This window comes from Watersipora subatra, chromosome 2 (assembly GCF_963576615.1).
Source record: "Watersipora subatra chromosome 2, tzWatSuba1.1, whole genome shotgun sequence".
Lineage (NCBI taxonomy): Eukaryota > Metazoa > Bryozoa > Gymnolaemata > Cheilostomatida > Watersiporidae > Watersipora > Watersipora subatra.
In genome coordinates, this window is record NC_088709.1 from 9,669,149 (window position 1) to 9,693,447 (window position 24,299).

Here is a 24,299-nt window from a genome sequence, read left to right on the forward strand (position 1 = left end):
AACAGGAATCAAATTGAAGAAATAGTTTTTATTTCCCACTTTCTCAAAATTGTGATGTTTTAGAGGTAAATAGATAAGCAGTGATTCTAGTACACCGTGTCTGATAGATGGTGTATGTCTTCTTATGAATAAAGGTTGCTGATGAGAAGCTTTCTAGCTTTGTCTACTTCTGAGTCTTCATAACCAAGAACTTTAATCCGTGTGTCACTAGTAACTGATGTCCTGTCAGCAGCCATTTATCACTTGGCTGCACATTTGAAATGCCTTCGGTATTTTAGCGATATCTTGTGAACTAGCCGTCCAATCGACTTCAAACTTTGGAAATATACTGAAAAGATATCAAGTACGAAGCGACCGAAAATTTGTAATCCTATCTAAATCAGAAGTAGGAGAAAACAAAGCTACGCGGTTGAGTTCTCTCAGGGATCGAATGAAAAACAACTCCACAAAGTATTTTGGTCGTAGACTTCAATGTGTGAAGCATTCATCAGCAAAATAGACTCACAAAATAATTTGATTTTGAAATGAGTACATTAAACATCCAGCATCCAGATTCTCCCATGACACCAGTTCATGTTCACATTTCCTGGGTCATCCATTATCATTAGCATAAATAAGTTCAGTGAATCAAATGAAAGGTTTTTCTCAAAGGGTTCCACAAAAACGATTCCTATTATTACTGCTAGCATGAGATGTATTACTATTCAACCAATGACAAGGCCCCATTCTGTCAACATGACACAATGCATTACTATTCAACCAATGACAAGGTCCCATTCTGTCAACATGACACAATGCATTACTATTCAACCAATGACAAGGCCCCATTCTGTCAACATGACACAATGCATTACTATTCAACCAATGACAAGGTCCCATTCTGTTAACATGACACAATGCATTACTATTCAACCAATGAAAAGGCCCCATTCTGTCAACATGACACAATGCATTACTATTCAACCAATGACAAGGCAACATGCTGTCAACATGACACAATGCATTACTATTCAACCAATGACAAGACAACATTCTGTCAACATGACCCAACCATCATAACAACTTACTCGATGAAGCTGCAGAGAGTGGCGAGCAGTGACCGGTTGTGATACCTGAGTTTGCCCATAGAGATGACCATGTTGACTGCATTTTTCAAGGACACGGGGGTTTCAGCGGCAACGAGGTTGTTTGTAAGGGTATCGAGGCACGCAAGCATCCGTGGACTCGTTGCCTGTTCCAGCACATGACAAGGTTAGCAAGCAACACATTTTAATGAATTAACAAGGTAATTTTCAGCTCATAAAGGTATTTACATTTAGTAATCCTGCAAAAGGGTAAGTTTACTTTAAAGAATAGAGAAAGCATAATATAATATATTATGTTTTATTAGTTATCTTGAGGTGTTGACTGATGTTCTAAAAAAATCTAACGAGTCAGAAAAAAAACCTTCGAAAATCCCGAAAATTTTGACGTATGAAATCGACTTATTGGTCATGTGCCGGAGTTGCGCACCCTTACCACCGTTACGTATAATGATGGTTTTAGGCTACGAGATGTGAAACACTTCTCGCGATAGTAGAGAATTTACAGACTAGCTCTGGTTTCTCAGGAAAATCAAGCAAACATTGTGTGGTAAAGGCATTTGCCCACAACCCCTGGCCATGATTTTTCAAAACAGAAGAGCAGATTTTGACTATTGTGCTTCAAATTTTAACTCGATTTCCACGGATATGCTCCGAAGATCCTCTGTTCAACGAATGGCGCGTGTATAGTCTATATGCGACATCCGCGATTTGCAGTTAGTTTAGAATAAGAAATGGGAATGTGAATTTTTGTTCATTCATTATTTTTCTACTGTGTACCAACTGCAGCATTCAGTTGATTTTCATGATTATCGTCACTATTAACAGACTGTAAGTTCACTACAGCCATAATTTTAAAAAGAATAATTTGACCGTGCTGCTCTTGCTGTAAGAAAAGAAAACGATAACTTTTGATTTGATTTTTTCTATTTATCTATTATCTTATCTATTATTTTTACGATTAATATAATAATCATAATGCATATTATACAAAATAATAATATAACTGCATATAGAATAAATGATGTAACTAGTATAATTTGTAGGAAATTATAAATAATAACCGAGATTGATGATTGATTTAATTGATTCCATTTATTAGCTATAGATAAAAAAATCTGAACAGCGCTAAGGATGAGTCTGAATAGGCAAGCTAAGTGGGAGAACAACAAAACTGAGCTGAACTAGCAAGATAGCGAAAATTTGCGACATAATAGACACGTGTAATTATTTCATGCTAAAACTATTCTACACGTCAGAGGGACTGGTTCGGAATTATCAGAGCAATGATTGTTAGGCCCAATTGGATTGTTCTATACTTCAAGGGATTAAACCAATTAAAACGCCGTGATTGTTATAGGAGAGCGCATTAGTTGGCTTAATTGACCAATGGCACACAAGTCGATTTCATACGTCATGTATTGATGACTACCAAAACACTTATGTTTTTTGGTAGACCTGTGTTTGGCTGGCTATATCTCAGCTTCTGGTTTGTCAATCTCCTTGATTCTTTTTTAGAACATCAGTCAACACCTCAAGATAAATAATAAAGCATAATAATATTATGCTTTCTCTATTCTTTATTGAAGTTATGCACACTCATGATTGTTGTTTATCTTTAAAACTTACCGATAAAACAGAAGCAGAAAAGAACACGTTTGACAACTGTTTCTCTGTAGGCACAAACGACTGCTGTTGTTGGAGAGAATAGACGAGTCGTTTCATCACATCTGTTGATCGAGTCTTACTCAAAGCGAGATTGTGGAGGATCTACAAGTTAGGCATTTTCAGAAAATGATATAAAAATCAAATACCAGATAACCACATGCAGCTCATCATCCTACTGAAGCAAACAAAAATACCAGTACAGTAATTCCTCCTATTTCATGGGTACAACTATCCTGGTTTTGCTGTACAACAGTTTTTTAAAAATTATGACCATTCCAATTTTTCATTTATGAAATAGTCTAATTCAGTTTTTATGACTAAGATGGAAAATTTATACGGTTTTCATATTTACAGCTTAGTCAAAATTGGAGTCTGACTTTCGTGCAAGTGATGAGCAATTGTTCAAAATGTGCAGCTTTAAATGGTATAAGTACACACAAGTATGCCGCGTATACAGGGACACGTACATGTACTTTAATGAATAGTAATTGCACAAATTTAAAGAGCAGGTTGAGTGTTCCGAAGTGTTGAAATTATGGCTAATACTTCAGAAAAGTCAAGTTTCTATGTCATGGAACGTGAGCCGATTCCATGGTAGGAAGTAAGAGGGATTACTTTATTTACGCGCTGCAAAAACATTTCACTTTTTGCAAAGTCAAAATCTGTTCATCTGAATCTAACCAGTGCCGGGATAGCAGTCATACCAACTGCACTTAATATCTGATACAAGCTCCACTCACCCGGATGATATTTGTTGGTGACAATACACTAGACAGCTCTTTGGTTTTAGATTCTAATTGGACTCGTGCCTCCTTTTGGAGTAATCCTTTCGTTAGGTAGAAGTAGGCAGTGACCAGATCACTTCCCTGAGTCATTTTGGCAAGAGACTGGAGCATCTAAAGGGGACAGAGACAACATTAAAGCCTGATTCCCATATTGGCTGCGAGACCCTGACTGTAATCTCGCGCAGCAAAACACTGGCGGCGCTAGCCTTGGCGGCTTATGTTCACATTAAACTGCGTAGCTGATTATCGCATAAAAATGGTCGCTCGCCATGCCATTTCGAAAGTGTTGACCTTCACCTGTACAGTACCTCTACCGGCAGTACTCGTGCTTAGATTCCCATTTTACTGCCCCTTGCGGCGTATATGGGAACCGGGCTTAGGATATAAGAGCTAGTAGACAAGCGCTCACTGCAACACCTCAATGAAGTATTATCTCTCTAAGAGAGCGTGTAACAATCCTGCCCTTCAGACAAAGTTGGACGTAAATCGACTAAAATTATTTACCTTACATCTTCGAGTAGTATCAGCATCCATGTTTTAGGTAGAGCTTACCGATATGGCAATTTAATTGTTTGGTCGCACTTTTTATGTTACACGATTTCAAAATCGCCACCATTTAAAGAGATATCTCCAATAGTATAAACGATATAATTGCGTAATGACGATTTATCTCACACCTGATGATTTTCAGATTGAGCGATACTGGAACTAAAACGCACTGACCTTCTACTCTTATAATAAGCTCATTCTATGACCTTGCACGTGCACAGGGCTTCATGAAATAAATGTTTCTAGCTATCACGAACACAAAACAGCTTATTTTCAAGTAAAAACATACAAATACATCTTAACAAAAATTTACATGTCTTTTTTACATCGTAATAATATTACAATTCGATATAGCAAATTTGCAATATCGAATCGTCTGGTGATTGTTGGTAATCACGAAGCTCTAGTAAGGTTTTCCCGAAGCACTAGCAATTACTATGTACACTCTAAACAAGAAAAACATTGCTACAGTCACACTAATTCACCGATACAAATTCGTTATTTTCAAAGCTGACAAGTTCAGATCATGTATGTTCCAGAATAACAACACTGAAGTTAGTTTGCTACAAAAAGACATGTGTCTCAGCAAGATTGGTATGAATCCTTCATAATATTTCCCTGCATTCGCTCATGTCAGTTTTAACCCGATGACCTTATGTTGCTAATATGGCACACTTCCATGACATCAGCAGTGATGAGCGACTAAACCGTCAGCTACAAGACTGACATATTATATAGCTAAGCCGTGTTACCCCTAGTAGTATTATAATAAATGCACCACTATTAATGTAGCCACCGCGATGAGTGAAGAGATAAACATATTCGTAAGGGATGTCTCATGATAGCTAATATAATTATGAAACCACTAGTACATTGATCAGAGTTTTCTGCTCAAGGTTAAATTATATTGTCATCAGACTTCAACTCTTAGAATGAGTTTTACTGTCTATTCAATGATGACAGCTAGCAGATGAGGGCAGTCAATAAGTCAATCATTCTCCTCTACAAATCATGTTTTGAAAAACCCATTTATTATATCACTAGTACGCTGGCAGTCCAGTATGAGACCATCATGTGTAATAACTATGTGCATAATTATTCCTGATCAATGCAATAAAGCGGTTGAATGATGCAGCTGGTAGTGTGCCTGGCTGGTAATCCAAACATTATATGAGTTCGATTCCCGTGTCAGGCGCGATTTTTTCCTAGCATTTCAATATGGCTTCAGCCAGACATACACAGACCTTATTATAGCACAGAATAATTGTTGTTTAATGTCCCCTCGTCTTGTCTTAATTAATTATCTTCTATAAGTTTGTTGTGAACCAATCAGAATGGGTAAAAATAACCTGAGATGGCAGGCCTACAACGACCTTTTTCGTAATATTACAGTGCAAGAAACAGAATATCACTTGGTATCAATTTGTTTAAATAGTAAATAACCCACAACAAGAGTACATATTTTTTACATAAAGAATGTTTACACTATTATCGTCCTAAAGACATAACCCAAATTGGCTGAATGTTAGATTTTCAAAAGATTGAATCAGTTCAATGGTATAGAGAAGGTTCCTAAGTGAACACAAGACAGTCTACCGTACCATACACACGCATGAGAAGATATATAGCTATTCTCATATATATATATATATATAAATTGGAAAATTAAATAGTTCACTTATCTTTCAGCTACTGGCAGCTTCCTGCTGACGCATTCTTCAGGCTGTAAGCTTCAACTGAAGAATGCGCCAGCAGGAAACTGACAGTAGCTGAAAGATAAGTAAACTATTTAATTTTCCAATTTATACTGCTCCATCCTATGTTGAGCACTCTGATTTTAGTTCTAAGTAGGATACATTTCAATACATATATATATATATACATATATATATATAAATATATATATATATCTAGATGTCAAGGCTAGATATACAAGAAATATAAAAAGTAGGTAATAAAAGGCCTAAAGTATAACTAGCCATATGTAGCGATGTCTTCATGAATATACAAATGTCTAGTCATCAAATTGTAGGCATGATGACTATGAAATACTTAAGTACTGCAAGATACTCCAATAACTAATAAACAGAATAGACATAAAAATGGAATTGCTCAAGCAATCCCAAAAAATAAAACTATTTTATCATTTCGCCAAAAGCTTATTGACCTTGACCTTAATAAGGTTATACCATAGAAACAAGCAAAACAAGGGGTTCCATAAGCTAGGAATATGAAACACACTACATAGCATTTTAACGGCTGCTTTAGTTATAAATACCAGAGACATTACAACAGCAAAACTCCACAATCATTAGACTGCAGCCTGTTTTAACACTTACTGGATAATTGTCAAAACACCCTCCACTAATGTGTAAACCTATTGACAGTGGATGAGCCAGAAATAAGGTGCCAATGTAAAAAATTAAAAAATTAAAACAGGGGGCACTGGGAGTTGAACCCAGGGCCTATCGGACTGCAGCCGATTGCTCTACCACTGAGCTATACCCCCTATAACCATTGATAGTACAATGCGTGTAATTTCTTGAGTGCTGCTTTATCTGAGTGTACATTACGTTAGGCGGAGCATAGCAACAGTAACTAAGGCAAAAAAATCCAAACAGATAAACCACTATTAATAGAGTGAGTAATAGATATATATATCTATCTATCTATATATATATATATATATATATATATATATATATATATATATATATATGACATAACTTGTACCAGACGGTGTTGAAATGAAAATACTTTCTATATTTTGTATTCCTTTAACATTTCACTTTAATTTCAATCACCCATTTTATTCTTACAAAACTGTAATGCTGTCAGAACTTTGCAGCATCGTACGCTAGAAATTACCATGTCAAGATAAATATTTGCCAACATTTCCTGTCATATGTCTAATGAAGTAGAGCTGTAAACTAGAGGACTGACTAAAACATACCAAGGCAAGCTACAGGAAGGAGAATGAAGGGGTAATGAGCTGCACCAAAGGTCAATTAGAGGGCAGCCAATAGCTATATCGCTGAGCTATACCTCTGCTACGACATAGACTACATATATGTATGTAAAACTTTTTATTGGCATCCGTTATCATCAACAAAATTATATCTTTCATTACATGTCGAAAGGAAGAAAACAATGAAAATATGGATATGAGGAATTATTGCGAGAGTTGAACAGACGTGTTTTAAAAATGGGTAATCTAATAATATCGTACAAGTGTCGGAATAACATTACAAGATTTTGCAAAAATAGTGGAGATATCAAAACAGCCCTATTTTAACAAATAATAAATCCCTGCTGTGGTATTTTAATAGAAAATCATCAGCCATAAAATAAAGCATTCTTTTACATGATAAAAAAGAGGGGGCACGGGGAGTTAAACCCAGGACCAACCGGACTGCAGCCGCTCGCTCTACCACTGAGCTATACCCCCAGACATATTATGGGGCAGCAATGGAAATCATTCGCTGACTATGGCGCTATCTACACACGCATGACCACTTGATTGAGCATTGCAAGGCAACAGTAACTATGATGCAATTATTTTGAACACTGATGATTACATATCCTTTAGAAGCCATATTTACGTCAGGCAAAAAATTATTGAAATTCACTCAAACACAGTCATAATTACTAATTAGTTGTTTTCAATATTACATGTTAATTGTTAGTATAAATGGGCACTTCTAATAATAGATATTTAATAAACAAGTTCCTTACCTTAAGGGATAAACTACTATTTTACAAATCAGCATCGCGTTCTTTTCAAATAGCTATCATTTAAACTTGCAGTTGGAGCCATTAACAATCAGACACGTGAAAAAGTCAGACTCCATTTTAAACTAATTGGTAAATATGAAAACCGTATAAGTGGACAATCTTAGCCATATAAACTCTTAAACATATAAACTATTTCACAGCAGAGCTTTAAATTATATCAAACTTTATTTCAACTTTTAAATAGCACAATAAAGTTTTCATCTTTTGTAAATTATTACAGATTTCTCAGATTATCACAGTGGGGTTCCATTAAAGGGTTCCGCTGTATTTTTCAATCCTTCTCTTGTAGCGGTGTTCTATTAGAGGTGGCGTTCAAATAGAGGTGGCGTTCAAATAGAGGTGGCGTTCAAATATGAGTGGAGTTCAATTAGAGGTTGTACGGTATGTTAATGTATCGAATTAGATTTTGTCTTTTTGAAAGTTCTATTGTCATTTTTATGACCAGATCAATGAAATATTTTCAGATACAAGTTGGTGATATTATTATTATTATTGCTAAAAGGTACCTGTTGTTACTATTATTATAATAATCTTGCATAAGGATCTTTCCTACATATTTCCGTATTTGATTCTGGGAACAGGCCTTTTCGTTAACATACACTGCAGCATTTAATATATCAGAAGCTTGGAAAAACAATACAGGTTTGCTAAAGAAAGAGGTCGGAGTTATTTTCCTTTGTCATTTGATATATCTTAATCATTATTAGATATCAATACAGAGACATGCGATTATTCTCAAGCATAGACCTATTAACTATACTAGTAGTTAATATAGTTGTTACTGTAATAGTTAGGTAATAGTGTAGTTAATAGGTCTATGTTCCCAAATCATAGAGAATAATGAAAAAGCACCTTTAAAAAAGCTAGCAGCGCAACTAGCTTTAATAACATATTTTTATAATTCCAAAAAGTAATTTTTGAGCCAAAGTGTGAATTTAATTGAACACAGACAAAAGATATAGGGTCTAACAAAGGCACAAAATTTATGGCAAATTTAACAAGATTACCTGTTGTGTACGTCAGGAAACAGCTAAGTCTTTGTAAATGCGTACCAGGTAAACAGTGGCATCAACCGTAGATATTTAAAGATGGACTTGCATAAAATTACAGTAAATTTTATCAGAAAGAGTCGGTAGTTTTCTTACACTTGCGATCGTTTTTGGGTGTTTGACACGATCTGACTGCCAGGATATTTCAAGATTAAAATCAACAAAACTTGATTGCAGTTAAAACACTCGGTAAGATAATATGTGCCATAATGATGTCACTAGTATCGCGGCTGCCTCTCTCTCATTATTGATATCGGCTACTGCGTTAAGTTGCAGCGTTACGTGTCTCTATTCTGTCATTCTCTTTGCCGAAGTGCAACTATAGATGTCGTAATCGCATTTTTACTTGCAGCTGAGCGTTTCAACTGCAATCAAGTTTTGTCAATTTTAAAGTTGGTACGCCCTGGCAGTCACATCATCTCAGATGTAAAAGACAATCTCAAATGAAAGAAGAACTTCTATACTTTTTGATAAAATCTACATAAATTTGGTGTAACCACAAATTTAAAAGGGCAACAACTCTGCCTCAGTTGCAACAAAATTGTAGCTAGGAAAACCTGTAGGACGACAATTCATTTCTAAACGAAGTTGTCTTCTACTACGATACAAACTAGGGAGTGGCAAATAATTCCTCTATAAATAGCAAACCTTGCGCTCACCTTCTCCTGGGTAGCCCGCTTCAGCCACTCTATGTCCTCTCGAACAGCGTAGTGATAGATGCTGCCAAGCGCGCTGTATGGCTGTCGGTTGAGGTAGTTGCACATGATGTCTCTGATGTAACTGGAGTCCAAGTTCTGAACATGGCTGAGTACGATGATGTAAAACACTCCATTGAGATATCCATTCGCTGGGCGCTTTTGATCGATTGATTCTAACAGTTCCTCAAACATCTGCAGTGAAATGTGTGCAGCTAATAGGAAAGCCCTAATCACAAATCTTACAGTCAAAAATATGTTGAAGATTTGGTAATAGGAATGAGTGAACAAAATAATAAAAAACACAAACAAGTAATATTTCATAATAATAATGAACATTAATAATACATTAGAAACCATCTAGATGAACAGTTGTCTGCTTTCGCTGTTCTCAAACAAGCTACTCAGAGTTGAAGATTTAGCAGCCCACGAAGGTTTTTAGCGCATATATTTACATATTTCCATTCAAATCCAGCTGACAGACTAAATATCTGGAACAATTGAAATGTGACATGAAAAATGATTTTGCAAAAACTCACTCTGATGAGCTCATTAGAAGGCTTGCCCAATGCTGCCTATTACACCTTTTTCCACAGCTAGCAGTTTAAACACAAGTCGAGAGGCTGCCTGAAACATTGTGCAACTGTTTTTTCTCATCGCAGCAGCGATTCAAGAAACTATCCCTCCGAACCATGAATAGCAGCATACAGGCAATTTTCCATATATATATTTCTCAAAGTTTGTCAATGTCCAGCTACAGCTATGAATGTCCTGGAATAAAGAATTCGTACCGCAGAAGATATCATCTCGGAAACTCCCATTCACCAGTCCCCCCTTGCCAATTTAACCCTGCGAGCTTGATGGATTCATTAGGTGATTGATACATGTCGCTATATGGGAGTAAATACACTACGCTTTCGGTCACGACGCAAAGTCATGAGAAGCCGTAGCTCTTATTAGTAAGCTCACTCAAAATATCCATTGGCAATGTGCCAGGCTAATAACAAGTGGCAGGCAACTCTCATTATCTCTCATTGTTTATAAGCTGATTGTTAATACCCGGGCAACGCTGGGTAACACAGCTAGTCTTTACTATAATAAGAGCCGTGTCCATCCAAAGACACACTAAAGCCTGGTTCCCATATCGATTGCGAGACTCCGGCGGTAACTTGCGCAGCAAAACGCTTGCGATGCTAGGCGGCATCTGTTTACACAAAAGCTGCATCGCTAAACATAATCGCGTAATCAAATAAAATGTTCGCTTGCCATGCCGTTTCTATAATGGTGACCTTCACTCGTACAGTGAATTTCAGGAAGGTTTTGCCTGCGGCCTTTTGCGAAATTTGAACAGCACTAAACTATTGCGTGATCGCCGTCGACTACCAGTGGTACCCGGCTCGTAGGTTCCCATTTCACCGCTAATAGCCCGCCGTGCTGTCGCCGGTGCTTTGCGACGTATATGAGAACCAGGCTTAATTTAAGCGTTAAGAAAATGATTGCCTCGAATGGGAATCGAAGTCTAATCCATTGTTTTTTTTACGTCATCAAGCCGTCTGCACATGCGCTCGTTAACGAAAAAGCCACCATATTTGTAGAAAACGATCGTTTTTCTTTTATTTAATAGTACTTTTTGGTGTTGTTTTGATACTATAAAAAAGTGCAAACAAAAGCATCGTTTTCAAACATTTATTGCAAAAGCTTCGTGTTTTCAACGATAAAATTGTCTATAAAGATGGCCGACAACGATAAAACTAATTCACGAAAAAACGAAGGATGTTTGGATTACAAGTCAAACACACTGCGCCACTCGATCACCTTTCCAAATCTAAGAACAATTGTGCGCATAGTTATTACACATGATGCATAAACCCTCTCGGCACTGCCAGCATACTAGTTTCAATAACATCAGATCAAATAGAATTTTTAACGATACATTAACCACATCATCCGAGGAGGTTTTGAGAACAACTTTTCTTTTGCTATTTTAATTGCAATCTAATGTAAACTTCAATTTTATGTAATAAAAAATCTCTCTGCTCATGTGAATAGGCCAAATGTGGCGGGTATAAGTCATCTTTGCACATTGCTTGCGAGCAACTCACCGTAGCTATAGCATTGTCAGACTGTCCGATGCTGGCAGCCGACCAGGCAGTCAGTTGCTGCAGAATCAACTTGTTATCCTTGTCAGACGCATCTACATGCGGAGGCAGAGAAATCAACAGCTGACTGCTGATAGGCTGTTGCTTGTGTTGAAAAAGGGAACTAGTCATACGATGTAGGTGTCGGTAGTTTTTGAATTCACTAAAGTCATGGTGAGATTGTCGAATGATGGGTCGAATTACCAATCTAGCGACACACAGCATGCTGTAACATCTGTCTGAGTTTCATCAGCTACAAATTATATAAAATAATCTCACAATCAACACCTAAGATCCGCAACATAGAGTAGTAACAAAGATTAACAAATTTAATAAAATAAGCAATCAACAATAAGTGACAAGTATTGACAAGTGACAAGTATTGCCCTAATGCAGCTCCAAAAACATTGAGAAAAGCAGAGCCTTCAGTCAATTCACAGCTACTCCAACTCACAATCATCTAACTACTGAAAATGCAAGTATTGACAAGTGACAAGTATTGACAAGTGAGCAGTATTGACAAGTGACAAGTATTGCCCTAATACAGCTCCAACAACATTGTGAAAAGCAGAGCCTTCAGTCAATTCACAGCTACTCCAACTCACAATCATCTAACTACTGTGAAAATGCAAGTATTGACAAGTGACAAGTATTGACAAGTGAGTAGTATTGACAAGTGACAAGTATTGCCCTAATACCGCTCCAACAACATTGAGAAAAGCAGAGCTCTCAGTCAATTCACAGTTACTCCAGCTCACACCCATCTAACTACTGTGAAAATGGTACTGCGCTACTTGGGTAGTACCATTTTCACAGTAGGCACTCGGAGTGACACTCGTCACTACAAGTTTGGTGTTGTATTCGTATATATCAGAGGTCTGGTGCTCTGGCTGTGCAAGCGACGCATTGTTATCATGGTATCAAATGCAGTGTTTGATGCAGCTCGAGAGGCTGTCTGGTTTAGGCAGCTATACAAAAATATAGCATAGCAAGATTGTACGTCGCTAACTCTAGCGTACATGCATAGTGAACAACACTACTACAATAAAGTGAAGTGAGTATATGGATATGAGAGACCAATTCGTGCATGAGGAAGCACAGACATAACATATCAAAACTGTGAACAGACCAACTTGTGATATGGTTGCTGACATATTTACGAAACCCCTCTATTGATCCAGATTTATTAAACGGTATCGTTAAAGGGCATAGGTTAACCTAATGAGCTGTCTAGGTAGTCTTTCGTATGATAGCTCCATACATGTTTTGACATATTTATTGTTTAGTGTGTTTTTAAAAACCTAGCTACTAAGGACTGTTGAAATAATTTTTAGGTTGTTAATAGTTGTCACCTTGTATTATATATGCATGTATGTATTGTGAGTTATGCTCACAATAGTATAGTAAAGGAAGTCAGCCATTCTGTTTGCTTTTTTCTCACTCCGACGCTACTGCTCGATGAGACAGCTCATAAATAAAATTTACTGATCACATTACTAAACAACTAGGTAATAATAGGTAGGTAATAATTCTCAACGTAAAATTTGTACATTCAAGGGTTCCAAAAGCTACATGTAGATTGTTGTTGCTCACCTAATCATAAAAGCCAAAACAAGTATAATTTTGTAATAAAAACCTCCATGGCAAATTTAGCTGGTGTATATGCGATGGGAATAATGCGAGGTTGAAATTACAGAATTACCCAGAACTACACAAAATTTTGAGACACGAAAAATGTTGGAGAAAGCCCTATGTTCCGCAAGGCCCTGTGTTCTGCATGACCATATGTTCCGCAAATGGCTACAGCTCAATCAGTAAATTTACTGCTGTCTAGACATTGTGGATGTAAAGTGGCAGAAGATTCGCCATGGCACATTACCTCTGCTGATGCTACTCATGCAAAAATATAATAAATAAGTTCATGTAGGAATACAGTGATATTATAACCATGAAAAATAAAAGCCTATTTCTCTAATTAAATGATATTGTAAATATAATCAAAAACCTTAGATATTACTCGCTGATTCTGATCAAATATAAATTATAAAAGCATATCTTCCTCACTAATTAATAATACAAATAAAACCATAAAGGCCCATGTTCCTCACTCGATATTGCACAGTATGCTCGCAAGGACTTATGTTCCTCACTTAATATTTCGCAATGCACTCAGTAGGGTATGTTCCTCACCCAATAATATTACAAATATAATCATGAGGGCCTATGCTTCTCACTGAATATTGTATAATATACTTGCTTGGGCTTAAATTCCTCACTAGATAATAATATAGACATCAACATTAGAGCCTAGTAATATAAAAGGAATCCTGAAGACCATGTTTCTCACTCAAGTATATTATAAAGTAGCTGTGCTACCCGACGCTGCCCGGGTATTGGAAATCAGCTTATAAACCATGAGAAGTAAAGTAATGAAAGTTGCCTGCCACTTGCTATTAGCCTAGCACATTGCCAATGGAAAATTTCAGTAAGCTTACTAATGAGAGCTATTCGTCTCACGCTACGCAATCACCCTGCGTAGTATGCACAACCGTTGGGTATTTGCTCTCATATAGCGACATATATCGGCTAGCGTCGAAATCAATTTCTGTGGACTAATTAGTATGGCTGCGAATTGGCGAACAGTAGGGTCCAAGGTCAAATCTTTTTCGGTACGGATTTTTTATTCCAATAGCTATAGCTAGAGGGACACACATACATGTACAGATACTTAAAGAAATATATATATAACTATGATGGCTCTATTAAGAACTATTTTGGGATCTAAGTTTATGCAACACGATGCTTCTTCGTTTTTTTCTGTTAGGGCTAATTTATTCGGCAATATCGATAATGTCAATATCGACAATAATTTATCTCCAACCTAAACTTTGGCGTTTGTGTACTGATTATATACAGCGGAACCTCGGTTCTCGAACGCTTCGGTTCTCGACCAACACGGTTTTCGACCAAAGATTTTGAGATTTCTTCATCTCGGATCTCGAACATAAATTCGGTTCTCGACCAAACCGGAGCATGCACATTGGCATTGGAACAGCTCCGGAAACAGTATGGAAACATTCATTAACAAACGGAGAAGCAATTTACACTTAATTAATTCTTTAAAAAAAGGGAGGAACCATCGATGTCTCCTCTACTGAAGAGATTTGCTAAGGAGATAACCCCTCCAGTCGAATTACCCTGAATTATTTTGGAAGATTCTCCTTCAAAGATGTGAAGTAAAGGTGCCATTGCTGTTCATATTTTCTTTTTCCTACGATTTTTGGTGTAACTGATCTGTCACATTTTTTTGCTGTTTCATTATCAATTTCTGTTATTGTATCTTAATCTTTAACGTTTTTGGTGTTTTAAGAGCAAAACATATAAAACGTTCACTTTTGTTTTCTTTTTCCATTATCATAAATAGAAAACCTTTTATTAAAATTAAACACGATCTATATCTACCAGTTTTTATTTATAGTATGCAGTATACAATACAGTTTATGGTGTAAAATGTAAAATACTTTACCAACATTGTTTTCTCGCCTTGGAATGGATTAAAATTTACATACATTTATTCTAATGGGCAAAATTGTTTCACATCTCGAAGAACTCGGTTTTTGAACAACCTTCTGGAACGGATTCTGCTCGAGAACCGAGGTTCCTCTGTACATTATTAAAAGATATATGTCACTGAAAGTTATAAAATTTTTAAATTTACAGTAGTTTGAAAACCTTTACGGTTGTTTTTATTCCTCTCTTAATTTATTTCAACTACACAAAACACTTCTCTCATGATATGTAGTTTGAAATTTAGAACGGCAAATGATGTTATATGTTAAATTCAAATCAATTTTCTGCCCAAACCCTTTTTTATTACCCGGGCATTGCCGGGTAGCACAGCTAGTAGGCCTATTACAAACATAATCATGAAGGCTTCTGTTCCTCACTGTATTATAATATAAATCTAATTACGGGGGCCTGTGTTCTTCACTCAATAGTATTATAAATATTATCATAATTAATTTTCTTTCAAGTGAAGCAGAACGGTTTGTACTCCCAACAGCTTGTTTTTGTAACAAAGGTTTTAGTCTACATGTAATAACTGCATCTGTTTTAGAAGTTGTCAGTCCTTTTGATCTATCTCACTCGATTTTGCGGAAAAGTGCGGAACATAGGGCCTTGCAGAACAGTGCCTGTGGAACATAGACCTGTCACCAAAATCTCTGTTTCAAAAGCGCACCATTTTTGACATTGCAGTTTACATCATGAAGCAATAAGAGTGTTAAAATTAGCTTGCTTAATAGATTCGAACAATCCCCATGACTAATCTATAAGATGACTACAATTAGGCTAAAGATAAAAAAAACATTGCAATAATACTAACACAATTATTTACTGCAATGCGAATTTTGACAAAACGAATGCATCTGTGTTTGCATGCACGTTCAGCAAGCGCCAATCACCGCATTCTATACCAACAAAAATTACAGAAGTTTATCATTCGTAAGCACATACGTTTGCTACAAATATCAATATGTATTAAACTTTCGTTTACGCCCTGCATAAATCGTTGAAAATTGGATTTTTAATGAATTTTTACCATAATCATGAACCTTCACGATTTACAATGGCTTGCTTTAATACAATTGTCGTTATGATTATTAGCATTGCACAGATGTGAACAGACCTGCCAACCCAAGAGTGGGACAATACGTGAGATTCGGTTTTGGGGCAGTTGATGTATCAATGATAGTATATATAAAATTGTGGAAATTGGGGCAAAAATCTCACGCATTTTCATTTTTTCTTTGGGGTGATTGCGTGAGTCTCACGCCCAATGCGTGAAAATTGGCAGGTATGGGTGTGACATTATAGCAGTTGGTTATCTGCAGTGCATGTCGTCTGATATCATAATTCTTAGAACACCAGTTTGGGCTTTTTACAGCAGGTCTTCGCTAAACAAATCATACAAAAGATAAGTTAAAAAGCTAACCTTTAAAAAGTGCCATATAAACAAAGTCATGTAACTACCGTGTAAGATATAATAGTGATACTACTAATATAGTTTACATGCTAGTGATACTGCAATGGTAAGGCCGACAGCATTAAAATGCTGTCGGCTTTACTGTCGAATTAAATTATTCCGTTTAACATCACAGATAAACGAAAAACACTATTGTCATAAAATAGAACACATGTTTAAATAAATGCAACAACAATTACGTTTTAATCTTTCTAGAGTTAAAACAACATTTTTGTATGCTTAATTGATAAATGAGTGGGTCTACCTGAATTTAGATAATGGTTTATTATACTAAATGAAAAAGCGGCTAACCGGAGCAGGAAGCGCGATATCTGTTAAAAGGTACCGATCTATAAGCATACGATTACGTATGCTTTTATGAACGATGTCTGTAAATACATGTAACGCATTTTTAACAAATGAAAGTTTGTTTTTAAAATAAAAATTATAATTTTAAAATAATTTAGTTCAAAGTAATGAAAAAAACGTTGTTTTGGATAAAAACAACTCGAAATTTACAAAGTGCTTCTTTGTATTGGCACATATCAGTGGCTCTGCCAATCAACTTGTAGTGGATGTAAAAGAAATTGTTAGCATTCTAGCTAAAAAGAATATACTTTTCAATCAGATATTATGTTCTCATACAGTTTTATTTCTAGATTACACCATAAACTAAAAAGCTATATGCGCCAAAAATTTGGAACATGCTGAACTGAGTAATGATGACTGTATAAGTATTGCATGAGGAGATTTCTCTAAACTGGCTCTTAGACATCGATAATAATGTTGTGTCTAACAGAACAAACTTTAAACAATTCATGTAAATGTTAATTTTACTTTAATCACTTTTCAATTCATAGACCAGGATATGGAGGTCACATCAAATGCAAAAAAGGCAAATGAGATTTACCCTTCCTATCATGACTACTTTATCTTCCATTGCAAGTTTTAGATGGCCAATGCTGGCAATTGATGTGATAATGCGTTTATCAAAATCTTCTTTGGCCAGGAAAAGTTTAAATTCAGCTGGAGTTAGTATGTATTTTTTCATGTTAGTTGCTGTTTGTACTTGGTAGCTTTTCGTAAAGCAACTAATCGCGTAATCTTTTCAAGTTTGTGGTTCATGTTGATACTGTGTTAGCTTCACGCGCAATACTATAATTCTAATTCACTAAAAACGACTAGCTTTGGAATAACTGACAAACTGCTAGTTTAATAAAATATAGCCTCGGCTGACACGTAACATCAATGGATTGTATCGTGTAAAGTTTTCACATTTATAATACATTTATCATGATTGTGTTTCCCAAATAAGCAGCTTGGCAACCATTATGCTCAGCGGTATATTACCTTCACTATAAAAATAGAAGTACACTAATTTCAATATAAAAATATAACAATAATTTACAGCTTTGCTAACAAAAACAGAAAAATTACAACTTAAATATACACGTTATTGCATTGCGTCTCAATTATTATAAACTGTTAAAATATATTACCATCTGCAATTTACAATTGATAAAATATCACAATAAATACATTGGCTCATGAAAAAGTATTTGTGTACAGTGTTTGTCTAAGAACAGGTGCGGCGTTATTAGACTACATGCGCTCCATGGCAGCTCTGACACATTCACTTGCTCCTTCATGTCGATTGTTCAGCTTCTATACCTGCAAAATATGTAATATAGTTGACAAAACAGCCTTCAGTTCAGTTGTTTTTTATTAGCAATATCAAAGACTTTGCAGTTGACCTCCTATAATTATAGTATGCTATGAAAATAATATTGAAAACATGTTGAGTACTGCAATTTTTTTCCTTTTATCGCTAAACTACAGCATTCACTATTTATTTTGTAAAGTTGCAATATTGTTCCAAGAGGAAGACAGTTCCAAGTTTGACATAATTCACACATTTCTTTTTAAGGTCAAATGGAAACTTTGAAGCAATTAAGTGAAGCCGTGTTCAGTTTCATTCTGGAAAGATTATAAGCTCATATCTTGAAGACTCAATTCACTGTTCTCTACATTATTTACTGCTGGGCTGTTAACTACCATATCTGCTGCTTTGTTAGACATGAAATATCCAATTTACCTTTGATTCATAGAGACTCGTCGGTTCCTCTAGTAATGTAAGTACATGAGCTGATGTGGCATTTCTTTTGCTACTTGAGGGGGTACTTTTGGGAGGTGAGGTGTTGTCTTTTTTCTTTTCTAGTCGTGGTGAGTTGCTGGGGCTTGTCATAGAGACAACTTTAGGTGCACTAACTAATTCTGTAACAGGAAATAAATAAAATAATCAAACATTTACATATAACACATTTCATTAACATTTTAGACGTGAGATCCGACATCTGAGGCAGAAATTGTGCCCACACTCAAATTAATTTTCATCATACGGCGTTCAAAGTTTCACAAAACATCACAGCTCCGTGATTAATAGGACAAATATTGCTAAAAATTGAAAAGAAAATGTAAAAGATGTTATGCATAGAAGAAAATAAACAAATAATTAAGTTTCTTTAAAGTTTTTATAGCCTAAGTTAGTGTATATACCTCTACCTACGCATTTTATAGCCTAAGTTAGTGTATATACCTCTACCTACGCATTTTATAGCCTAAGCTAGTGTATATACCTCTACCTATGCATTTTATAGCCTAAGTTAGTGTATATACCTCTACCTACGCATTTTATAGCCTAAGTTAGTGTATATACCTCTACCTATGCATTTTATAGCCTAAGCTAGTGTATATACCTCTACCTACGCATTTTATAGCCTAAGTTAGTGTATATACCTCTACCTACGCATTTTATAGCCTAAGTTAGTGTATATACCTCTACCTACGCATTTTATAGCCTAAGTTAGTGTATATACCTCTACCTACGCATTTTATAGCCTAAGCTAGTGTATATACCTCTACCTACGCACTGCCAGTCTCTTGCATTGTCTAGCTACTTCTCTTTTCATAAATTATCTTTTTTTAACTTAATTTTGTACCTATATTTATAAAATGCATTTGTTTTGATTTTGTTATTATTTTTATTAATTATTATTTTTGTATTGTATTTATTAAGGGGTTCTAATAGCTTTTGTGGGTCGTGAAAGGAATCAACAAAATTACGGGGTATAAGGATATTTTATACAAACTATGGCATTCGGGCATACAAAACAGATTCCAGAATTATTATTCATTTGTAGAGGTTTGACTGCGGTAGGCTACAACAATTCTTTGTAGTTTCTTAGTGTTTCACTCAACTCACCACTTGTAGGGGATACCAGATGCAGGGCTGAAACGGATACACCATCCGAGTGTCGGGAAGTTGTGTTATTGGAGGTAGAATGGCTGCTCAGACTAGATGCTGAAGAACTGTGGCCAAATGGAAAGCTCCTAGTTGTAGGTGCGAAAGCTGTTAGTTTGTTGGGAAGGTGACTTGAGCCCTCGGAAGAAGTTGATTCACAGCTGTTTGTATTGGAAGGTTTTTGACTAAGAGGAGATTTTATTGAGCGAGTTTCACACTCTCCAGACCCTTGCATGAACTTCCTCTGATTGGCTGCAACAAAATATGTCATTTAAAGTGAAAATCAACAAGACATTGACAACCACTGATGACATTCACAAACAGGTACTTTAATAACACAAAAGAGCTGAGTTGAGTTTTTATCATCGTTTCCTTTAGCGTATTAATGTTGCTGCTCTTTTGCTTTGTTCTTGAGCTTCTCATCAGATTTCAAAGATCTTTATAAACCTTTAAAACTAAGTCATCTGAGGTAATTTTTGATGTCAAAATTACATGTCTAAGTTGTCAGTTTTAATGATAAAAATTATATATTTACATTTACATATTTAGCCTCACATACGTACTCAAACTGAATGGCGAAAAGTATCATACTTCACTTCCATAAAAAATATAAATGTGAGATATTATTTTGATGCAGGATATTACAATGAATTGGAAAAGTTGATTATAAATGTTCCATATATCCAAACATTGGTGCATGAAGATGCTCATATCACAATTTACAAAGGGCATAAATAACAATTTCCTGTTTATATATCAGCTGGACAAAGCTTGTACATTTTACCATTCATGTTGGTTAATAGAAAAATCTGTGCTTTTCTTAAAAAATCCTTGAAAGAAAAAGATTTTTAATTCTAAAAGAATGATGTAACTGCAATCAACTCAGCTATTTAGCTAATAATATAACTAATCAATAATAATAATACAACATGAACATTGGGCGTATTTTTACATAAACTATTTTACTTGCACCTGTATGAATACCGAGCAAAACTAAATCCTTGCTGTCATGAAACGTACAAAAGCTATACCATAGAGCATAGACTATATATGAGTACAGTATGTAAAGCATTGTTAATATAAATGTAAAAAAAATATTTTTTCAGTTTTGGTCATCATTACCAACAATTTATCCAACTTCTTCACTTATACATAGGAAAATATTTGCAACTTGAGTGCTTCTGCACAGGAGGTTAGATCGCTAATCAACAAAGTGATCTGATAGCAAATAATAGCTGTTTTAAAGCGATGCAAAGCAAAGGTAAAAAGGTGCAGAATATACAATGAATACTTGAAACTCTTCTGCTACGAGACCATATCTACTTGTATTTATTAACCAGCTGAGCAGTGCAACAAACCAACAAAATAACAACCAGTTGTAAACCAGGTGGTGGAACACAGCAAATAATTGATGCCAAAGGTGTAGAGTTGTCCTACCTCGTATGCTGGGTCTCGACTAGTAAGAAATGAACAGACATGCTAGCTTACAGGCTGGTTTGGTAAAGATAACGACGAATTAGTTACATTGTGAATTAGAAATCTATGAGCTTCTGTCAAACAAATAGCTAATCTTTATGTATTGAGCTCATCACCTTACATTCCTAATGTTTTCTGATTGGGGGTTTAACTGCTCGCAAAATGCACATTTATGGAGAAGACAACTGCTAACCTTTTGGTATTAGGTCTGTGTTGATTGTCCTAGCACTGATATTGTCTTCACTTGGTTTGAGATCCAAACTTGGTTTATGTCCAATTCCCATTGAAGAGAGCTCAGTTAGCCTGCTTTCTCTATTCTTGATAGCCTGAGTCCAAAGAATTTTCTCAAATGTGGCAACCCACTTATTTTTAATCTGGGCATTCGCTGCTTGTAATGTCCAATTAACTCTCGAGCGCTTCCGAAACCAAATCTGGAGTTTGGTTCCACTTCCTCCAACATTTTCGGTGAGCCCTAAGTCAGCAGTCTATGAACAAGAATAAATAGGTAAGGTCAGTATTAGGGAGAAGTTGTTAGTCAATGACACCTTATGAAAAAATTTACCATAGAATCATTAATCTATATAATTGTTCCAGACTCGAAACATGTTTTCATTCTATGGATTTGCCAAAACTTCAGCCGCAAAACAATTTACTAGCTAATGTTCTGTTGCAAACGAATCCAACGATGTCACAATGAGGAAGTGTTTTAATAGGCTAGAGTGACCTCGCTGCTGCTTAAATTAGGCTGGTATAAAATCAGGAAGCTGCAGTTTTGATAGCACGGCTCAGATTGTTATCACTTTATATTCTCTTTACCAGACTCAACCAACCTTGAGGCTGCTTTTGTAGATGTACACATCTTGACCGACTGCTACTTTCTTTGCCTTAGCGAACACTAACAGGTCATCAAAGAGGAAGAGATGTCTTTTCGCTGCCTTGTGCCGACTTTTCTGAACTGTGAATTCTTCTTGCAGCAAGAGAGTGCCTTGTTCTTGTAGGTTCACATCGCATTCCTGCAGACATATTGTATTATAATATTGTATGTTAGGCAATATTATACGGTATTTCATCATGATATATTCTACTATAGTACATTTATCATATTATACTATCCTACATTATGTTATATAGAATTTTATAATATATTATAAAATATATAGCATGGTATAACATATAATGCATTATAAAGAATATATATTTGTATGTGGTATATTTATATTAATGATTTATATATACATAATTCATGACAATACGCTATACTGTATTATAATGTAGGCCTACTACATTACATTGCTTCCTTACGTTACGTCACATTATGGTAATATATACCATATTATAACGGATCTTAATAAATTATTTTAGTATTATGTTATATTATACTTCATTGATATTATGCTATATATTTCTTGTTACACTCGAGATGGTTTACAAATGTTCCAAAAATGGTTACTAAAACTTGGCAGGTAAAATAGAAGTCTAGGCACTCCCAAAAGATCAGTGAGAATTATATTGTACCGTTACTAATTAACTTGTCTAAGACTACTGTGCCATAAATATTCATTGTTGATAAACTGGCAGAAGAATAGACATAAATCTAATCAAACTATAGGTTTATGTTAGGTAAATAGATTGTTTCCATAATGGTTGGCACACCACTGATTTCCTAATAACCACAACAGCACTCAAAATGTTGTTGTGTTTAAGTTCGGCTCACTTTGCTATTATCAGTTTTAAACTTTTTTCAAGGTGTATTGCTTTTGTTCAACTTGAAAACAAAAATTAAAATTAAAACCAAAATTAAAATCTTGACAAGTTTCTGAATGCTTTTTTGTTCAAAAGCTGCTGAAAAGCTGGCATATTTCTTGCAAGTGCACCTAAACCGTTTGACACGACTATACAAAATGAAATTAAATATTGGCATATGCAAAAGCAGGAGTGGCATCCCTTATGCATTTTGAGCCATAGTTTGTACTAAAAGATTTTTTATGAACCTAGCATGTTGCCAAGGCTACAGATAAGCTACAGACAACTGGCTACATTTCTATGTTACTATCTTTTACCCGCTAAAAAGATTCAACTCTGGAGTGTTGTAACTTCCTAGAAGAATAAAATGACAGTTGTTTGTCATCCTACTCAAAACAATTGATATCAATGTCTTATAGTTCTTGAAGGCCCGGATTACAGCTGATGCTGGATATGAAAATCACCATCTCAGCGAGTTACGTATTAGATTAGCCAAAACTAGCGGATTAGAGTTTGGCCAACAAGGCTAAAAACCCAACAGAACAAATCCGATATTAATACAATTACGGTAGCCATTGGACATCACCAAAATTATATGTTTATTCTGAAAGATGGATTTTGGGAAGCGGTAGGTTGCATTATTTATCAGTTGATCAGTTGGCACTTACAAGACTGACCTTCTTATTCAATCAATAACATCATTCTGTGTGTTGATAAACATCAAATTAATAAGTGTAACAACCATGCTCGAGCTGTCTCAAGGTCAGTAACATTGACCGTATATTGACTTTTTAAATTTCAGTTTTAATTGGCAATCAAAGCGTTTTACTGTTAAAAATACCTTCTCGAAATTGTCCACCCTATTTATTTTTTAGCAACAATTCGACTACTTTTCGAAACAATTCTTTTCCACCAACAATATATTCTCAATAGAAGTAATCTTTTAAATTGTATCGCAACGACTCTGTTGATTCAATTTTTATAGATCTTTGCCA

At 35.5% G+C, this 24,299-nt stretch overlaps 2 protein-coding genes and 1 non-coding gene across 5 annotated transcripts in view; all 3 read right to left on the reverse strand.

Moving 5' to 3' along the window:
* The window catches only part of LOC137386749 (uncharacterized), a 29,568-nt gene extending 12,437 nt beyond the window's left edge, over positions 1-17,131 (reverse strand). Inside the window, exons 1-6 of one of the 3 annotated variants that reach the window (XM_068072875.1) lie at positions 17,050-17,131; positions 11,726-12,014; positions 9,588-9,818; positions 3,491-3,646; positions 2,712-2,852; positions 1,068-1,231 (exon numbers count right to left, since the gene is read on the reverse strand). In XM_068072875.1, the coding sequence (XP_067928976.1) occupies positions 1,068-1,231; positions 2,712-2,852; positions 3,491-3,646; positions 9,588-9,818; positions 11,726-11,986 (953 nt within the window). In that variant the 5' untranslated portion in view covers positions 11,987-12,014; positions 17,050-17,131. Of the gene's footprint in view, positions 1-1,067; positions 1,232-2,711; positions 2,853-3,490; positions 3,647-9,587; positions 9,819-11,725; positions 12,015-16,754; positions 16,843-17,049 lie in introns of those variants that run through there. The other 2 variants (XM_068072876.1, XM_068072877.1) reach the window with 2 other exon arrangements.
* On the reverse strand, positions 6,522-6,593 carry Trnac-gca (transfer RNA cysteine (anticodon GCA)). The gene has a single exon. It is a non-coding gene; the product is annotated as a tRNA-Cys (tRNA).
* A 926-nt stretch (positions 17,132-18,057) lies between the features above and the next one.
* LOC137387925 (uncharacterized) overlaps positions 18,058-24,299 on the reverse strand; it is a 77,994-nt gene continuing 71,752 nt past the window's right edge. The window contains exons 21-25 of the mRNA XM_068074441.1: positions 22,388-22,574; positions 21,755-21,946; positions 20,047-20,337; positions 18,880-19,058; positions 18,058-18,455 (exon numbers count right to left, since the gene is read on the reverse strand). Of these exons, the coding sequence (XP_067930542.1) occupies positions 18,450-18,455; positions 18,880-19,058; positions 20,047-20,337; positions 21,755-21,946; positions 22,388-22,574 (855 nt within the window). The 3' untranslated portion in view covers positions 18,058-18,449. The remainder of the gene's footprint in view (positions 18,456-18,879; positions 19,059-20,046; positions 20,338-21,754; positions 21,947-22,387; positions 22,575-24,299) is intronic.